This window comes from Stegodyphus dumicola, chromosome X2 (genome assembly GCF_044657685.1).
Source record: "Stegodyphus dumicola isolate Sdum_Otavi_A_Nest chromosome X2, ASM4465768v1".
In the NCBI taxonomy this organism is placed as follows: Eukaryota; Metazoa; Arthropoda; class Arachnida; order Araneae; family Eresidae; genus Stegodyphus; species Stegodyphus dumicola.
The window spans coordinates 43529950-43549922 of record NC_140781.1 but is presented as its reverse complement, the minus strand read 5'-3'; the positions used below and the strand labels follow the sequence as shown (position 1 = coordinate 43549922).

The window sequence follows — 19973 nt, the reverse complement described above, 5'->3', positions numbered from 1 at the left end:
TATTTTAATTCTGGTACCAGGTGAAGAGAAGATGTGAGTTTGGAAGTAAGAAATAGTTGAACTAAACAATACGAGGGCACAGAAGAGACTTATAAGATAAGGCGTGCTGATTATTACACTATAAAGGCTTTAATTCCTTACGCACTATTATGTCTTAGTTTTTTATACACTAACATGATTATCATTCTTCTTCATCAATTATTTAACTATTATTTTTATAGAGATATAATGTTTCTCTTGGAAATAAAGAATAAACAGGAAAGAATAAAAATTATGAAAAATAGAGTAATAAAAATATGGTGATCTTAAATCAAAATTTTTAGAATTGAATTCCTTGCTTAGCTGATACTAAATTCGTGTTTTAAAGCCATAATCTAGCTGAATGTCCATTGTATAGTTATCATTATAATTGTTTCATTTACTCAAAATGGTGAAGCAAAGATTCAAAGTAGAGATTTACTTTGCTACTATGTGATACTACCAGACATACTTGGCTGCTCAGATCGAAATTGCATTTTTACTCGTTATAGCAACTGGTGTTTCAGACTTAAAGAAAATTCACTGGAAAGTATGAATAACTTACTCGGATATACTTCATTCATCATTATTTTGCGAAATTCATGCCGTCCATGACTTTTTTAAAATCTGAGAAATCTGTAACGCTTTTTGTTAATTGGGGAGGATTATTTTATCATTATGCATCATTCTATGCATAGTATCTACGGGATTTCATTTCGCAGGAATTTTTATAATTTTTGCCTGGGCTCTTTAATGAGGTAGAAAAACTTTGCCTTCGGATGAATTGAAACCAGAATCACTTTTCTAATTGATAAGCAAGCAAACTTCAACAGTTGTTTTTTCGCGTTATTCAATTTATAACACAGAAAATATAATTTTATACCCAAAGACATTACGGAAGTAATATTTCCAGTGCTTACTAAAATATTAAAAATCCCTTTTTGGTTATGTATGCAAGTCTAGGATAAATGTAAAATTTACGTTTTATTCTCTTTATTTTGAGTAAATAATTAAGGTATCCTTTTTAGGCTACCTGAGTTATTTTATATCAATAATATAATATAAATACTATTTTATTTATAATAAAACGGAAATAAATTCTACTGATATGAAATATTTACCATAGCAGTGAATAATGCTTGTGTTAAATTAAAAAATATAATCATAAAAATGGTAACATTAATTATCATAAACGTGTAAAATTTATTTAAATCTTATCGACCAGCAATCCATTTTACATTTTCTAGTGAAAAATAATTTCAAATAAATTTCGCAGTTCTCAATATAAGCAACCTCTTTATCAAATTAGTAAAGACTTTCTGCATTTTTTCTAAGATAATCCAAGCGTCTGACGTGGAAAACATCTTAATAAAAGAATTAGCTTTTCTAATAACTTAATAAAAAACATCCAGTTAATCTCGAGTAACATTACTTAATTTATTCGACCTTATGAGTAAACGACAGTGAGATGTTTGCATGCAAGATGTTATCGTCTCATAGCATTCAACTCTAATGTAACTGTTTGGCAAATATAGAGATGATGCGCTAAAAAAAAAGATCCCAATATTATTAAATTAGTTTGACGAAGCAAAAATCTTAAATTATTTAAGTAAATACATCTTTCAAGGAAACCCTGAGTTTGTTTTATTAACATCTTAAACAAATAGATAACTGTATTTAGAATAAAATGGAAGTTATAGCTGAATTTCATCATGTTATATGCTTTCTATTTCCGGGATTATTTGATGCATTCAATGCAGTTTGGAATGAGAAAAGGTGATGAATGTAAGATTAGCAATTAATTTTATTATTTGAATCGTGAAACAAATACAAAGCCTCAGTTTCATCGATTAAGTTTTAGCTCGCAGTAAATTTACTTAACTTAGGATATTGAAGCTTTGATTGTTCAAACGAAAACACTTTAATAAGTAGACATTAAATTCATGTTAATGTATAAATATTAAGAAATATTTTACCACTAAATTTGCGTACCTTAGATGTTCTTTTATCTAATCTTAAAAAGGTTCATCACTGGCAGCATAGTTAGATTTTGAACACTAGTATTCCGACCGGGTTCATATCCCTGTGAATGGGTTGGCTACATGGAAGTTACCCGTTGTTTTTACCATGTTTAACACGGATACAATTAAGTTTCCTTCATAAAATCGCCCACGGAGAATCCCTTCCTTTAAGCAGATATCCCTAGTGTATTACCTATGATTTTGTCCACCTTACACATTAGTTATGTTAGTTTATCTCTAGTGTTATATATATTAAATATGGATTTCCGAATGTGTAATGTGATTACGAGCCAGTTTCTGCCAAAATGTCTTCCACGAAGGCTTGCTCCCCTTAGGCCTCCTTAAGTGCTTTGCCACAGTCATAATAAAGGTAATCAAACCCCTTAGTTTAAAGAAGGAATGCCTTCGTCGATGACATTTTAAGAAAGTTGGCTCCTATTCACCGTTATATGTGGGGTATCAAAAATTCCTAGGCAGCCAGCCCGGTCACCAAGATTTAAATTTAAGTCTTATACCAGTGTTCCATAGTCTGGGAATCAGATCTTGATTCGATCCCACACGAACGGGCTGGCTGCGTGATTAGTTTTCGCATACCCCTTCCGATGTTAAATGTGAATACGAACTAGTTTCTCTTTCAAGGTCCTCTAAGCGGAATTAGAACGTTGGCTCATCGGTTATTTAAATTTGACAAATCACACAAAGGCTACTTGCTTAAGGGAAACGATAAGTTCATGGAAGGCTTTCTAAGAGAAACTGACTAAGGGAAAACTTCTAAGAGAAAAACGTTATACATGAGAACTTGTTCGCCTGGAATCAAGTTGAGGTCAAACACTCAGTATTCATCGATCTTAACAACTTGTCCATTGGTGAGACACTTTTCAAAGCCAAATGCAGGAGAAAATAATCTTAGTGACTATAAAAATGCCACTGAGCTTGAAGCGTTATCTTGGAGAATATGACTGTTAGTGATGTTCAGTATTAATGCTTATTTATGTTCTTTCAAGTAATTTCCATTTTTAGAGGTGGTCACCATGAGAGATTAAATTATACACTCCTGTTCCCAGTAAAGTTCAGTTATGCAGACCTAAAAAACGAAACATAATTTTCCTGATTATGGGTAAAATCTCACTGTTTCGCCTAATTTCAATTTTATACTTGGATTTTTTTTAATTTTTCGGGTGTTTCATATACAATTTTAACGAAATATTTCATAAACTAATCTGTCGTCCGTCGTCAAGATATTTTTGGGGAATTATGCCTTTCTTTGCATATTTGCATTCTGCAGTACTTTCTAACGTTGATTTATTTTAAATTCTACAGTTAATTCAATTTCAATGCCATTTCCAAAAATGAAATTCTTTTGTACAGAACTCCAGAAACTCTTTCACAAACCAATCTTTGAGGTCATCGCGAATTCCTTAAAAGGGTACCCAAGAAGCACTGTTATTTTATTACTGAATACATTTCTGATACTGCAAAAAGATTTTCATGAACTTAACTCATATCAAATACATTTACAAAATCCGAGAATATTTATATATGGCGGGCCATTTTCCGAGACATAACCTCAAGCTGCATGCTGCATCGAAATGCGAGATTATTCCGCATACTCTAGAACGTCTGGTTATCAGGTTCAATGTTCCGTCTAACCTACTTCGGGAACATGCAAGGACCTGACTCGGAACAGAGAGCTTACTAAAGCTATGTTCAACAATTGTGGGAAGTAGACAGGATACACAAGGAGGGTATACAAAACCCTTTATTTTTCTCTATTTACAATAACTTCCGTACTTCGGAAATACACAGACCCGCTACTTGGGGTCAAAACGTAAAAGTATAAAAATAAAACTAAACTCTAATTTAACTTTAAAATAATAAACGTGGAAGATTGGCCTTATATTAACAGGAAGCGTATGTAGTACAGAGAACTGTGAACACTACAATACGTTTAAAAATTATCAAGAGGATTAAAACCTCTGGCCTGGACGGCAACCAGCAACTGAGTAAACTTCTAAGGTAAGCGGCCTGCTTCGACTAACTGCTTCCTCTCTCTTGCTTGGCAAAAAGCCACAACTTAAGTACTTGGCGTTCGCCAGACAAACTTTGCATAAAAACTTCAACGCTTATAATTCTGGCCGGAAGTAGAAAATAAGAAGTGATAGTAAAGATTTAAAATAAAATAAACGTTAGTAAAACTTAAGATCCTTACATACTTCCCGCCAGAGTTAATTAGTTTGAAACTGAGGTCTAAAACGACCTTGTTGAAAACTTTTAGCTCTAGACTCTAACGCGAGGCCAATCTTTTACAAACATTTTTCGCTAGAAACTAGAAATTTAAAAGAAAGAAATTTGTTTTTACAATAGCAGCTCCCAGGACACACAATGTTTTTCATCTGTACTGCATCTAAACAGGAGCTTTTATTCAAATCTGGTTCCTTCCAGAGATCTGGAAGGAAAACTAGTTTAATGAAATGTTACACAATGAAATGGCAAGTAACATGTATAATTATATTTCTCTTAACATTCTTATTTCATTCATGACTATTTTAATTATCTCTCCCCGTGCTCTCTGACATGTGTTGTAAAAGAACACCAAACATGAATGTGTTTATGTCTATGTGTTCAACACTTCCTCCTACAATCAAAACACTAACGTGTTAAAATTCAACATACCAAGACCTCGTAACACACCCTAATTTCAACTCTAAACCCTGAGGTACTATTCTGAAAGTGGCTAACTCTGAAGTGTAGCGTCAGAGAGCCTAACTCCATCATTCAACCTTTAACACATATTCACCATGATTTAGTCTTTTTACAGTCACACGAATAAAACAAATTTTAACATTACTTTCACTTTTACCATATCACGGTATTTCTTAACATTTAAAATAACAGTTCACATTGTATATAAGAACATATGCCGTTAATTTTATACATTTGAAAACATACATTAGTAGTACATTGTTAACTTCTATTCTTTTCAAAGCAAGTGCCAATTCTTTCTACATTGAAATAATACATTTCAAAAAGTCTTTCAGACTAAAACTTCTTTCTTGCCAGAATGTTTTAAATAATATTTATACAATAACTTTTTACAATATTTTAAGTCTTTACACAACGCTATTATACATCAACTTTAGTTTTACGCGCGAGTAATTGAAAAACGTAATACCAAAATCGGTAACAACTCATTTCTCGCCCTTTTGGCGATAAAGGTAGACCTCGCATGAGGTAAAACTTCTTGAAATCAGCCACTTGCAGTAAGAATGAAAGATTAACTTAAGTTTGCAAAGTAACATAAAATTTTACTTATCTTTGTGATATTCGGACATTCTTTTCTGGGCCCAGTCCTTAAAGATAGTGCAGATAATTGTTTGATTTATCCTCCTTCTTGTACGGGCTCGCCCTTCAGTGCCTTCCTCTAGATGCTTTCTTTTTTCTCCAGTTCGGTCACCCTTGAGTACCTTCTTTTTCGCTTCTGCCTGTGGTCTTGGTCGTTTGATGGCAGCTGGTCTTGGCGGAACCGGGAACCTTCTTTCGTGTTCCTGCTTGGACCTCGTTGCTGGCCGTTCAAATTTTCCTTGTAACTTTTCCTCCGCCGCTGATGGCCCTTCCGCAGTTCGGCGACATTTGCTGCGGAGAGTCCTGTCGGATGAGTAGATCTTCCGTTTTAAAGCCGGGTTATAGTTGCCGTTATTTCTCCTGGCTCTCTTTGCATACGTCGTCCTTCTCCCTTCTTCATTCTGGGGGTGTTCGTGAACTCTCTTTTCTGGACGGTGGAACGGCTTCTTTTTCTTGCTACCTTCAATTTTTCCGCGGGGAAACTTTCTTTTCACTTGCTCCTGCCTCTTAATGGCTTGCCCTTGTAATTGTCGTTTTTCCACCTCTGGAGCTTGTGCCTGCGGTGTCTGCCGTGCCGGATCCTGCAAAAGATCTTTAAAAATTTTCATTTTATTACGATCATAGTAAGGTTTGATTTGATCAATGTTTGCGGAGCAAGTTTCACCATTTCTAGCTTTTAACACTACTACAGCGTGAGTTATTTTCTCTATAACATATGGTCCCTCAAATCGTGGAAAAAATTTGGCAGTTTTATCTTCTGGTGCTGAAGAAAGTGAATGCTTAATTTTTAAAACTTCATCCCCTACTTTATAAGTTACTCCCCGTCGTTTCAAGTCATAATATAATTTTTATTTTCTCTGTGCTACTTCAGTATTCTCCTTTGCTTCCTTAATTAGTTTTTCTATATCACCCATTTTAAATTCTGGGGCTCTTTGTTGCACATAAAATAATTTATCTAACGGCGTTATAATCTTTCTGCCCAAAAATAACTCAGCAGGAGTTTTGCCCGTTGTATCATGTTTTGCGGTCCTAAGGGCGAAAGCAAATTCATTGACATAGTTATCCCAGCTTTTATGAAAATTTTTAACATAACTACGGATAATTTTCACTATATTTCTATTGACCCGTTCCGCTATATTTGATTGCGGCCGATACGGGACCATTTTTAAATGACGTATGCCCAGTTTTTGGCACATGTCTTCAAATATATTACTTACAAATTGAGGACCATTATCCGATATAACTTTTAGGGGCGCCCCGTATTTTAAAATATATTTATTTAAAATAGAATCAGTAACTAATTTCGCGGAGGCTCGTTTTAAGGGAACAATTTCGGTCCACTTACTAAAATGATCAACCATAACAAGGAGATAGCGACTTTTATTTAACTGACTTTTTGGGAAAGGGCCCAATAAATCGATGCCAATTATTTCATTTGGAAATTCGGATTTAATACTATTTAGAAACCCGGCCGGGCGGAAATTAATATAATTAACTGCTTGACATGTTGGGCAGGACTGGACATACGCCCTTGTTAACTTTTGCAGTTCAGGAAAATAGACTGCCTCGCGTACGCGTTGGATAGTTTTTCGAATACCAGCATGAGAAGCTAAAGGGCTGTCATGGAGCTCCTGCAGGATATTTAATCTAAGACTAGCTGGGATAACAGGTCGAAATTCGTTGTTGGAATTCGTAGTTTTTGTATAAAATAATAGACCATCTATTAGTTCGTAATGGGTCGCCCTATTTCTTATCGCCACAATATCTTGGTGGCTAAAATTTTCAGGATCCTTTAAATACTCATAAATGCTTCCAAACTCAGGATCCTTACCCAGTTCTGTTATTACAGTTTCTCAGGAATTTATTGTACACGCTGTAAGTATTGCAACTTTTACGGTATTACCCTGTTCGTCTAATTTAATTCGTGATAGGGCATCTGCTACGATATTTTCCTTTCCGGGGGTATGCTTGATTACCAGATTATATTCTTGCAGCTTGAGTGCCCATCTTATTAACCTTGGGGATAAATTTTTCCCTGAGTACAATCTAGTTACCGCCGCATGATCAGAGTATACTGTTATCGGCGCCTTTCCAAAATAGACTCGGAACTTTTGCACTGCTAACAAAACTGCAAGTGCCTCTCTCTCGGTCGCGGAATAGTTTCTTTGTGTTTGATTTAAAGTTCGGCTAAAAAATGCCACGGGCTGCTGATTTTGCGAAAGTACCGCTCCTACCACATAATCCGAAGCATCCGCTGAAATTTCTAAATTTTCATCCTTTTCAGGAAATTTCAACACAGGGGCTTGCGTTAATGCTTGTTTTAATTTTTCGAAAGCACTATTGGCTTCGGCCGTCCAGGAGAATCTTGCCTTTTTCCTTTTTAATTTTAACAATGGCTCAGCGATAGCTGCAAAATCTTTTATAAAGGACCTATAATATGAACAAAGTCCTAGAAAAGAAGAGAGCTTCTTCGTCGTGTTTGGAGTCGGATACTTTTGTACAGCGATTATTTTTGATTCGTCTGTCTCTATTCCTTTCTGAGATATTTTGTAACCTAAATATTTTAATTCAGGGGCTGCAAATTTGCACTTTTCGACATTAACTTTTAGACCGGCCTCATTTAATAAAGAAAACACCTGTCTTAAATCCTGTACATGTTGGTCGAGATTATCACTAGTAATAATGATATCGTCTAAATAGATAAATGTGGACTTTCCAAGAATAGGTCTTAACACAATGTCCATACATCGCTGAAATGTTGCCGGCGCCACGGAAAGGCCAAACGGCATACGCGAAAATGCATAAGTGCCAGACTAGGTTCTAAAAGCAGTCTTAGGCACGTCCTCAGGCCTAAGCCCTATTTGAAAATAACCAGTCGTCAAGTCTAAAGTCGTCATATATTTGGTGGATGTTATGTTCCTTAGAATCTCCTCAATAATAGGTAACGGATATACCGGATATTTAGTTATGGAGTTTAATTTACGGTAATCGATTGCGAATCTCCACCTTTTTGGATGTGTCAAAGGATAGTCATTATTTTTCTTACATAAAACCACTGGGCTAGCATAACTACTTGAGATGGGCGTTATGATCTTTTTACGTAGCATATCGGTGATATGCCATTCTATAATTTTTTCCTTATTCTTATCATACCGGTATGCTTTGTGGCGAACTGGCATTGAATCTCCGGTGTCAATACTATGGTTAGTAACCTGAGTAAATCCTGGAATATCACTAAATAACGAAGCAAATTCACTTACCACTTGTCGGATTCTTCCTTGCTCGTCATTAGGCAGGTGGTCAAGATTTAACATCGGCGGTTCAGCCTTTTCTGCACGAACTGGTTTCATTGTCAGCTTAAGGGACGCTTCATTAAAATCCAGCGTTGCTTATGCTTCTGAAAGAAAATCTATTCCTAAGATTATATGTTCTTGCAGATTCTTTACTATAAAAAACATCACCTTTACTTGTTCGTCCTTGATACGGACATATAGCGGTACTTTACCTATACACTTACATAGTTCTCCTTGCGCTCGCTAACACTGTCGTATTATCCCAATTATATATGCGGTATTTCCGAAAATACTTCCTAAAAAAATTTTCTGCCACACAGGAACACTGCGCGCCTGTATCCAGGAGTGCGGTGGCTGGGATATTATTCACCAACACTTCAATCTTCGGAAGAGTCAAATTTTTCACCATTACTGTATTTAACTTGAAGGAAGAGGGGTTTTCGTGGCCTTCTGATTTCCGCACCCTCTCGTCAGCAGAAATCCGTTTTAGTTTAAATTATTTTTCATTTCCGTGCTTTCCTTCTTTTTCCACTGGCCTTGAGACTTTTTTCCTGGATTGCTATTGAACTGTCGACGTTCGCCGGCTGTTTTTGAATGCTCGGGTTTCCTTGCCCACTGATTCGCTTTGCTTCCGTAGCCGTGTGCTTGAGTTTGCTGTAGTCTTGGCGCACCAAATTGGTTCCGCTGTTGATATTGGCGTCTTCTTTCAACGTCCGCCGTTCTACTTTCAAACTGGATTGCTAGCTCAAATAACTTTTCCAGTGTAGTCGGATTTCTTAATTCAATAAAGTCTTGCACTTGGGGCAGTAACCTCGGCAAAATCACTTGAATTATCTCAGGATCCGGACGGTTTCCATACAAGAGTTTGAAGACGTGAATTTTTCTTAAAATAAAGCTTGAGAGGTTTTCGATTCTTTGTTGATATATACTAAAGAGTTCCGTTTCTAATTTCGCACGATCCCTTACAACAGGGAAGGCTTTTAGTAGGGCAGTCTTGAAATTTTCGTAAGTATAGGTGGGACTTCCTGTTTGACCCAAGAGACTTCTGCCTATACACTTGAACCAGTTAAGCGCTTGGCCCCTCAAAGCGCTGGTAGCTAAGGTAACTTTTTGAAATTCGTGCACGGGGTAGAGCATGAAGTGGTCATCCAATTTTTCCAAAAAACTGGTTACCGGTGAGTTTCCATTAAATGTTGCTTCTGGTTTCATCGAAGCGCGCATGGTCTGGACGATGTAACCAAATCCTTCCAGGGCGGCAGCTGGCATTTCTGGATTCTGAGCCGCTTCTGCAGGCAGCACAGGTTCTTCTTGAAACTCGGTCATGGTTATTCTTCTTCGTTGGGCGCCACTATCGGGTTCAATGTTCCGTCTAACCTTCTTCGGGAACATGCAAGGACCTGACTCGGAACAGAGAGCTTACTAAAGCTATGTTCAACAATTGTGGGAAGTAGACAGGATACACAAGAAGGGTATACAAAACCCTTTATTTTTCTCTATTTACAATAACTTCCGTACTTCGGAAATACACAGACCCGCTACTTGGGGTCAAAACGTAAAAGTATAAAAATAAAACTAAACTCTAATTTAACTTTAAAAAAATAAACGTGGAAGATTGGCCTTATATTAACAGGAAGCCGTATGTAGTACAGAGAACTGTGAACACAACAATACGTTTAAAGTTATCAAGAGGATTAAACCTCTGGCCTGGAAGGCAACCAGCAACTGGGTAAAACTTCTTAGGTAAGCGGCCTGCTTCGACTAACTGCTTCCTCTCTCTTGCTTGGCAAAAAGCCACAACTTAAGTACTTGGCGTTAGCAAGGCAATTTGCATAAATAAGTTAAAGCGTTTAATTCTGGCCGGAAGTAGAAAATAAGAAGTGACAGTAAAGATTTAAAATAAAATAAACGTTAGTAAAACTTAAGATCCTTACATGGTTACTTAAGTAAAAGAGAACATTCTTTTCATACGAATTTGGCTGTTTAACCCCTGCCACTAGCAATTTCTTTTTGCTATGATCAGCCGAATTTAAAGTTTGCACGAAAATTAAAACTTTTTCTTGACTAAACTATCAGTTATTTCTTATCATTTTAAATTAGTTTTTTAAACTACGTGAGTGGTTATTAGAATGTCAAAAAAGCACAATCTTATACTACAAATACTTTTTTTTTTTTGCTTTGCTTAGTTTTGGTATTAATTATTCACACGATTCCGAATACTTTCCTCTTGGGATGCAAATATTTTCTCCTGATTTATATGAACTATATTCTAAATATGAATATCTTCTTTTCTGCTACGTTATATTTTTCATTACATAAAAAAGAAATGTTTTATTTAAAATTATGAAACTGCCTCAAAACGAACATAAAAAAAGATAAAAAGATATTTTTATTGGTACAAAAACTGAAACTTTACTATATGCTATCTCAATCAATTAATCAATATTTTATCATTAAAATGGTCTTTTAAAAACATATCTTTTTTTAAATTTCTCCCAATTATGAGATTCATATTTAGAGATTATTAAGCTTTTTAAAGCAGGAAACTATCAGCTGCCTGTTAGACAGAATTCGACCCACAGATTTTTCCTCTTACTAAATTCTCTAACGTTCACAAGGGTGGGTACGACGAAATGTGATTACTCCTTACACATGAAAAAATTCTTCCTCGTAGTATATGCTTGAATTGGATCTGATTATTTCATTGGCGCAAAGCGCTATAAGGCTATCTGCTTAAGGAGATCGGTGCTTTCACGAAATTCTTTCTACGAAAGTGTTTTTTGAACACGAAAGCACACTTGTCAAAATTTGAAATGAAGGTATTGAGTAGAAATATTAAATGTGAAAAATTTTAAATGTGCTGAGAATCAATATATGCATATCAGCTTAGCATATTTAAGTGAAAGCATCGTATTATATCAACTTATTTAGAAAATCAAATATCTTCTTATGAAGGATTCTTAAAAGACTCTTTGGGCTTATAGCATGAGCCACAGGAATTTGAATATTTTGAGGCGGAAACCTACAGGAAGAAATTTAACTCAAGTATTTAGTTAGTTTACAAAACAATAGGATATATACTGTTATTTAGCATATCAGTTGTATTTTTCTTTTCAACTTCTGTTTTTCCCCAAAAATATATTTTCCTCACTTTCTTTCGGCACTTGTCCAACATTCCACCATCATGCAGATTTTCCATCGCCCTTTAAGCACTTATAAGGTATTCTCCCGCCTTCCAAGCGTGTCTTCGTGGTGTAGTGGTTCTGCACGCTGGGCCGGTATTCCAGAGGTCCATGGTTCGATTCCTCGCGAAGGAAATCGATTCCTAATTCGGTTCCTAGTTCAATTCTAAATCGATTCCTAGGTAGTTCGATTCCTAATTATCCATCTTGCCTGCTCCCAAAAACCATCTAATGTCTCTACACACTTTATTGATATAGCTGCTACTATTTCCTGTAATGTTATCCTACGTTCTTTACTATTCCAATGTTGTTAACGCACTTAACACTTCAGATAGCTCCAGAGAAATGTAACAGAGAAATATTTATAAAATTCTATTATGCCTGGAACCCATGTTAGCCATGGAACATCTCATTGCGTCTCATTCATTGAAAATCACTGGGAAATATTGCCTGTACCTATGTAACCATAACCTCTCAAGATCTATTCCATGACAACGCAGTTCTGCAACAAGAAAAATCTGTAACGTTTGAGAAATATGCTTTTCAGTAAAACGCTGAATAGAGGAATGAAACTGTTTCTGTAAATTATATGGCATATCCTACTGTTTTTTTAAATAAATAAATATTTTAAATTCACTTAATGGATCAATCAATATGTCTGAGTTGATAGAATAATGGATCATATTTCTAAATGAACCACGAAGATATAGATCACGAAAAGTCATAGAGCAGAATATATACTATATCAGATCTATATATCCATCTATACAGGGTGATTCAGAATTCATCATAAATTTTTGGTGGGGAGGTAGGGAATAGGAAAAGAAGGAGATTTCACGTAGGAATGCATGGGCTCATATGCGATGTAGTAGGACAAAATGACCCCAGTTCAATGATGGAAAGAACACATCAAAAGGAAGTAGTAAAGAAAAAAACATTTATTATCTTACAAGTAACATTTCTTTGCATCGGTTTTACAGACATACCAGAGGTGCTCGAACTGCTGACCATGTGCTAGAATGCATGACTCACAATGGCGTTGCATGGACAACCGGACCTTCTGGAATATGCCTGGCATTTACATGCATATCTGTAAGTTCATTCCACGTATACCGGTTCATGTTACTTCTGCAAAGTCACCTAGTCGAATGACGACTGGCTGCACACGTCAAACAGCTATGCTTATGTATGCAAGTTGTGTACACACAGCGCCCTCTACACCACCATGCGTTCGTCTGCGCCCATACTTTCCTATGTGAAATCTCCTTCTTTTCCTATTCCCTACCTCCCCACCAAATATTGACGATGAATTCTGAATCACCCTGTATATCAGATCTACTATAATAACAGATTTATGTATCTGAGCAATATCAAAGTTTTATTAATTTAATCTTTATGGTGAAACAAGTGAATGTGTGAAACTGATAAGTGAAAAGTTATAAAAATACTAAGCCTTTTCCAAAATTAAGACAAAAAATTAGCAATTAAAACTCAAATTCTGTTTAATAAAAAATATTAAAGAGCAACATAAAACAAAAGCTCTCGAAGGTAAAATGAGGAATTAGCATTACAAAGCATCACAAAGCTAGAAATGTCGCATTAAAAAGCTAGAAATATCTAAAGATTAAAAGAAGACCGCAGATGCATCTAAAAAGAAATACAAAATAAATCTCAAAAGGATTTGTGGATAAACATTTCGCAATCATTTTTCTAGAAGGAAATCATAATTATTTCATTTATTCCAGTTTACATATTGATGGTATTAAAAACTGTATTCAAGCAATAGCCATAAGCTTTAAAATCTTAAATACCCAATATGTATAATAGCTTATTTTAATATTAAAATTTTGGAAAAGCCTTATACTTTTCTCCTATAACATTATATCAAAGTTAGTGTAAAATATTGATATTTTCAACTGATGAAGCAACCAAGTGGATTTGATTCCTACTGAAACAGCATTTTCTAATAGACTTACTTTTTTTAAACTGCAAGATATATGATGAAACTGCAAGATACAAAAGCATTTTCTCTAAGACCTTCGAAAGTATTTTATCTAGAACTTAATAAGCGAAATGTGTAACTACCGTCAGTACTTTAATAATAAAGTATAAATATACGGTTTTAGAAGTTTATAAGTATTTCCAAAGCTAATAAAAATCACATTTATATTGCATATCCCCAAAAATGTGTTTAATAAACTCACATGATCCCCAAAATAAACTCACTTTAATTTCATTTGTTCCAGTGCAGTTGAAAACAGCTTTAGATGAATACGTTCAGAAACATTTCTCAAATGTGCATGTTATTAGAGCAACCAAAAGAGAAGGTCTGATACGAGCGAGATTAATAGGAGCTAAAGCTGCAAAAGGGGAAATTCTCCTATTTCTGGATTCCCATACCGAAACAAATGTGAACTGGTTGCCACCTTTACTTGGTAAGTTTGTCGTCTTTTTTTTTTTTTTTTTTTTTTTTTTTTTTTTTTTTTTAATAAGATTCATTTCATCATAAATTTACTGTACTGCTATTACTTTTAATTTATACAATAGCTGCCTTTAGTTAATTTCTTTGAATTGTTTCTAGATTAATTGTTTAATTGTCCTGTAGTGTATGAACAGACTTTTTAAAAACACTTATATTTTATTGCTCTGAAGTATTAATTATTTATTTATTTTTGTTAACTCTATCTCTGCTTGTGTACAAAGTATACCAAGATGCTTACGCAAGTAACTTGTGGTACTAACTCAACGAATAAATAAATAAAACACAGTAACATTACCAAAAAAGTCGAAGAAGATTTAAATAAAAATTTAAAACTTAAAAATGTGAATTAAGAATGAAATTCTGAAAAACGGAAATATATCTTTTAGTTTCTAAAAGAAGAAAAATTTGATTGAATTTTTCCTTCAGAAAAATTTGATGGCAAGATTCAGATTCGGTGCCTTAAACTAATCTAAAGAATCTTCCTCTGCTGAACGTTTCTCAATAAGAATATTTATTGGCATCTTTATCGCCGCTGCCGCAGCTGCACAAAGTGCTTGGAGCAAGTCCAAATCGCTTTAAATAACACTTGAAATTGTCCTATTCAGGCAAATTTTGAGTTAATTTAAAATCTATTGAAGATTAGTTAATTTTTATTCTGTGAAAAGAAGCTTCACGGCTTGTTAAAAATAAGTAAAACATTTAAATTTCTTAGAAGAGCAAATCTTAGAGGATTCAAATTTATTATATAGCTTAACGTACCTGCAACAGAAAAAAAGAAATTTTCCTGAAGAAAGTTTATTCAAATGCAGTTATTCACATATTAGGTTCAATTCTGGGTAAAAAAAGAAAATCGTATGCGGAAGTGATCCGTACAGTTACCAATTAATCTAAGGCGAAATTGAAACATTACTAATATTTTTTTCATCTGAAAGCAGTACTGGATAGATTTTTAATTTTGCGCCTTATATTTTACGCGCATTAGATTCACTTGGCAGCAGTACAAGAGCAGAACTGAGAAACAATTAAGTTGTTAAAAGGAAACAAAATCTTTGAGTTCATATGAATCTGAATGAACATTACTTAGACTTTAGATCAATAGAAATTTAGAGAACTTAAGCAGTTTTACTCAGAAAATAGTTTCTCCTTAATTACTGTAAAACATTGTTTATTGATACTTTGAGAGCTACTGTTACTTACAGACTTTAAAAAATGTCTTTCACAGTTTTACAGACACCGCTGAACATTTAACAAATTATTGGAATTTCCAATGACAATTTTAACGAAACAGTCAAAGTTGATCAAGCATGTGAATAAAATAAGAGACGCAAAGTGTGACATTTCCTGATATTTCTGAGGTTTGAGGCATTCTATCAGAGATTGCATACCCCAGTATAAAACTGCGCGTATCATTTACATATATCAGTCATCAGCAATGTAATGTGTTTAGAAAAAGGCAGGAGTGCAAGGAATATTAACGTAATGACGGTAACAGATTCACAGTTGGAAGTGGTACGCATGTCACACACAGTAAACTTTATATTTATAATGGAAGAAGCATTTAGATGATGAAATAACTAAATGCTGGGATATATATAAAATTGAATTGTTTGCTTCTTTGGCCCACTTGCCAAAGTAGCCAGGCCAGTGTAAGGGCAGTAGCAAACTGCGATACTCATGTTTCACGCCTTCTGGAATTTGATATACATACCCTAGCAAATTAGTGTCATATTGCATTCACTTGCACCACTTGTCTCAAAAAGCTGTGCCAATTTTCTGCAGTTGATGGGGGTCTTATATTTTCTGGCAATTGTTATAAATTTTTGTTTTCCAACAAGGTAAACAATTTCCGTACAAAGCGCTTGTCAATGGGCGACAATTTAGACATTCTGTCCTGGTTCTTATGGAGGACTGAAAAATGCCGCATTTTGCACTTATTGCTTAATTTGAAAGTATGATTATTTCAAAAAATTTCATAGAGATTCTGGTCGGAAAGTTCAATAGCTTTCCATTTAAGTTTCGTCTTCTGACACTACTGGCACGTACAAGCGCTCAACCAGCACGGCTAAAATAGAGTTGTAGGCGCATTTACGTTTTGGGACTTTATTACATTTCAATTTTTTATTATAATTAATATATAAATTTTTAAGTGTGTAAAACCATCTTGTTGCTCCTAAACATCAAATGCATATCGCATGCTGCATACTATAATCGGTTGCAGTGAAAGAATTACAGATATTGTCATTGATAGAGAATTTGTAAATTCTGCTAATAAAAAACAATGGGTACTATTCCGTTTTGAGGACCGTAAAAAAATTGCAGTGAAAATGTATGCGCAAAAGCGCCAAATCTAGCAAACGCGCCCATTTAAACAGCGCGCCAAATCTAGCGTACGCGCTGATTTCAGATTGCGTAAGTTTATATAGTTCTATATTTCTTAAGACGCCATTGAAATACTAGTTTAATTTTTAAATCTTTTTTTATATTTTAAATTCTTTTTTGATATCCTATGGATTTAACAATTTGGGAATTGCCCATGACGAAAAGTGTGCAATAGAATTTGGAGTAAAGTGCAGAATCATCCACTGCTTGACGCGTTTTTAAGAATTGCACATATTCGGTATCTATGTACACATCGACTATTTTGACTTCAAAAAAATCCCAGATTTGCACAGAAATGGCGCTGCGCACACCCTTGACTTTATCTATGTACACATTGACCTATTTTAACTTAAAAAGTAAAAGAAAATTGACAAAAATCCAATTGTTTTTACCCTTACAAAAAGCGGCAAACAAATAAGTGGGCGATTTTGCACTTTACCGAGAATTTTTTCAAAGAAAAGGCATCATTCATTATAGAAAATTATGTTTGAACAACGAACGAAATGAAACGATGCTTTAGCGATAACTCGGTAGCGAAATAGCGATGCAGGCATCCATTCAGTTATGTTTAGCAATTTTTATATAAATTATAATAATGATCTGAAATAGTTATTTACTCTTATGCTTCCATTCAGTCATGTTTAGCCTTTTTCGTATAAATTACGAGATAAATTCGTATAATGATAAAAATATCATATGAAATTAACCTTTCATCTAAATTAAAACATCAATCTTACTTAGATCGTTATTTACTATTATACTTCCCTTCTTGCATTAGGATTGCCGCAATTATTTTTGGCAGCACTGGCATCAAAAAAAGCTTGGCGATTTTTTACGGTCCTCAAAACCGAATAGTACCAAACAATGATTTTATGGAATATTTTTAAGTAATAATCATTTATATCTTAAATAATTAACATGTTTTCCTCAGAACCCATAGCACTGGACAGAAAAACTGTCACTTGTCCTTTTATTGACGTGATAGATTTCGAAACTCTAGCTTATCGTGCCCAAGATGAAGGTGCCCGAGGGGCATTTGACTGGGAACTTTACTATAAAAGACTTCCTTTACTGCCAGAAGACTTAAAACGTCCGGCTGATCCATTCAAGTAAGTGCAGCTAGATCACCTGTTTTCATTTAGACCGTTTAAGTGTTTCAAATAAATTATTAATATGTTTTCTTCTTTTGTATGCAAAGTTTACGTCCCTACAAGATCAAGATTATTAACCACTGTAGATGTAAAACAATATAAATCTGAAAATAAAGTTGTTTTGGTAAAAACTAATTCTTTTTTAATTTAAATTGCTTTAATAATTGATATAAAGGAATATGCCTCAATTTATTTATGCTAATTCAGAAGTATTCAAATGATGAATTTCAAACACTTAGGTGCGAAATTCTGAACTCACTTATTTTATTATAAATTACTTAATTATTTAAGTAATTTAAATTTCATTATTAATTAGATTACTCTGTCTTCTCTTAGAAATTATTCATTAATTAGATTACTCCATCATTTCCTACGAATTATTTGTTAATTATATTACTCTATCTTTTCTTACAAAGCATTTATTACTTAGATTACTCAATCTTTTCTTACAATAAAAACATAATTTTCTTTAAACAAAATTTTAAAAACTTCTTTGCCTTGTAATTTTTTCTAAAGAAACTTTATCATCCTTTCGCTTTTGTTTATTATTACTCCTGTCATGGAAGGAAACAAGCTTAAATTTAAGATCAATATGAAAAACTTAAACAAATTCTCAAACACAGTACATTGGAATTAAACATGTAGTCGAAAGAAATCGCTATATTAATATAACGGTTATTTATATTATTTAATTTTATGTTAATTTAATATAAAATGCAACTTCTAAAATTGGTAGCTTTACCTTATAAAATGAGAAGATATCTCCAGATGTACGTAAAAGAGATAACCCATTATAATTTCAGTACAATATGAAAATCTATATGCAATTAAGTTTATGTTTATGAGTTTTAATTTAGATTCTAGATACATTTAAAGTACTATTACTGTGACCTTTAATTATGAAATATTTAGTTGTATATTCACACTATAATTCAGCAAACCATGCAATTTTTCCACTAGTATTTAAGTATTTATTTAAAACAGCAGTAGATCTTATTTTGAATAAATAAATTTCGACGTTTGCGATTCAAAAGGCTTGAAAATATTCGAATTCTTTAAACTCATAACACAACAGACTTATTTTTCTGAAGCTTTTAAGGAAATTAATTTAACTTTTTGGTGTAAATAAGTGACATTACATTTGTTTCTCATTCTAAAGATTGAGAAACACCTGCTCATATTTGAGAGAACATACTTGAGTCTATAAAAAAATTAATAATTAAACTACTGGAGCATTAACAAAGAATACATCGTCTATTATATATTTGAAGGGCTTAGTTCAAAAATTTCTATACGTATAAAACTTTTATTACATTTCAGTCGGAAACTACAGAAGTAATATTCCTTAGATCGCTTTATTTCTTGTACTAGAAAGTAAAATCTTTGTTCTGAAGACTTTATCTTATTTGCAAGAGGCAAAGGAGTCAATTGTATAGAACGGAATAAGTACAGAATAAGAATGAAAACTTTCATACTCATAGTTCATCTTCAATTAATACATATAGAAATAGTTGGCAATTAAGGAAAAGTTGCTATGTGCCTCCTAAAAGCATCGCACATTAATTACGCTGCAGAATGTTTAAGAATTCCTAGGAATACTTTTGTAATGTTGATACTCAAAAGTTATATGTCAATAAATGCTGCGCAGTTGGTTAGGAGCTCAACAACTGATACGCTGTGAAAACTGCTGTGGCATACAAATAATATCTATATCATGAAATTAAAATTACAAAAAAATGTTTGAAATGTTTGCTATTATTTATTCGATTAAATTTCATGCGAGGGACAGGGTAAAAAAATTAAATTATGTAACTCCTTGTTAAATGTAGCATGCTTTACAATAAATAGAATATATTTAATATTTACATTTTTCAGAAAAATAAGTTATTTCACGTCAGTTTTTATTTACGTTCAAATTAAGCGTGTAAGAGAAAGCTAAATATATTAAAAAAAACACTGTGCTGAAATATAACATTAAAAAGTGTATAAAACTAAAACTCCAAAATCTTTTATGAGTACACCCAGAATGATAACAAATACATGTATAAAAAACGTAATTCCTTAAATAACAGCAATTGCGCAAAAATAGCGTACTTGAAAAATTTATA

General features: G+C 33.7%; 1 protein-coding gene across 1 annotated transcript in view; it reads left to right on the top strand.

Annotated features, from left to right (window-relative positions):
• Positions 1 to 19973, top strand: part of LOC118188829 (putative polypeptide N-acetylgalactosaminyltransferase 10) — a 202697-nt gene that overhangs the window by 147959 nt on the left and 34765 nt on the right. The window contains exons 5-6 of the mRNA XM_085808757.1: positions 14100 to 14288; positions 17646 to 17823. Of these exons, the coding sequence (XP_085664883.1) occupies positions 14100 to 14288; positions 17646 to 17823 (367 nt within the window). The remainder of the gene's footprint in view (positions 1 to 14099; positions 14289 to 17645; positions 17824 to 19973) is intronic.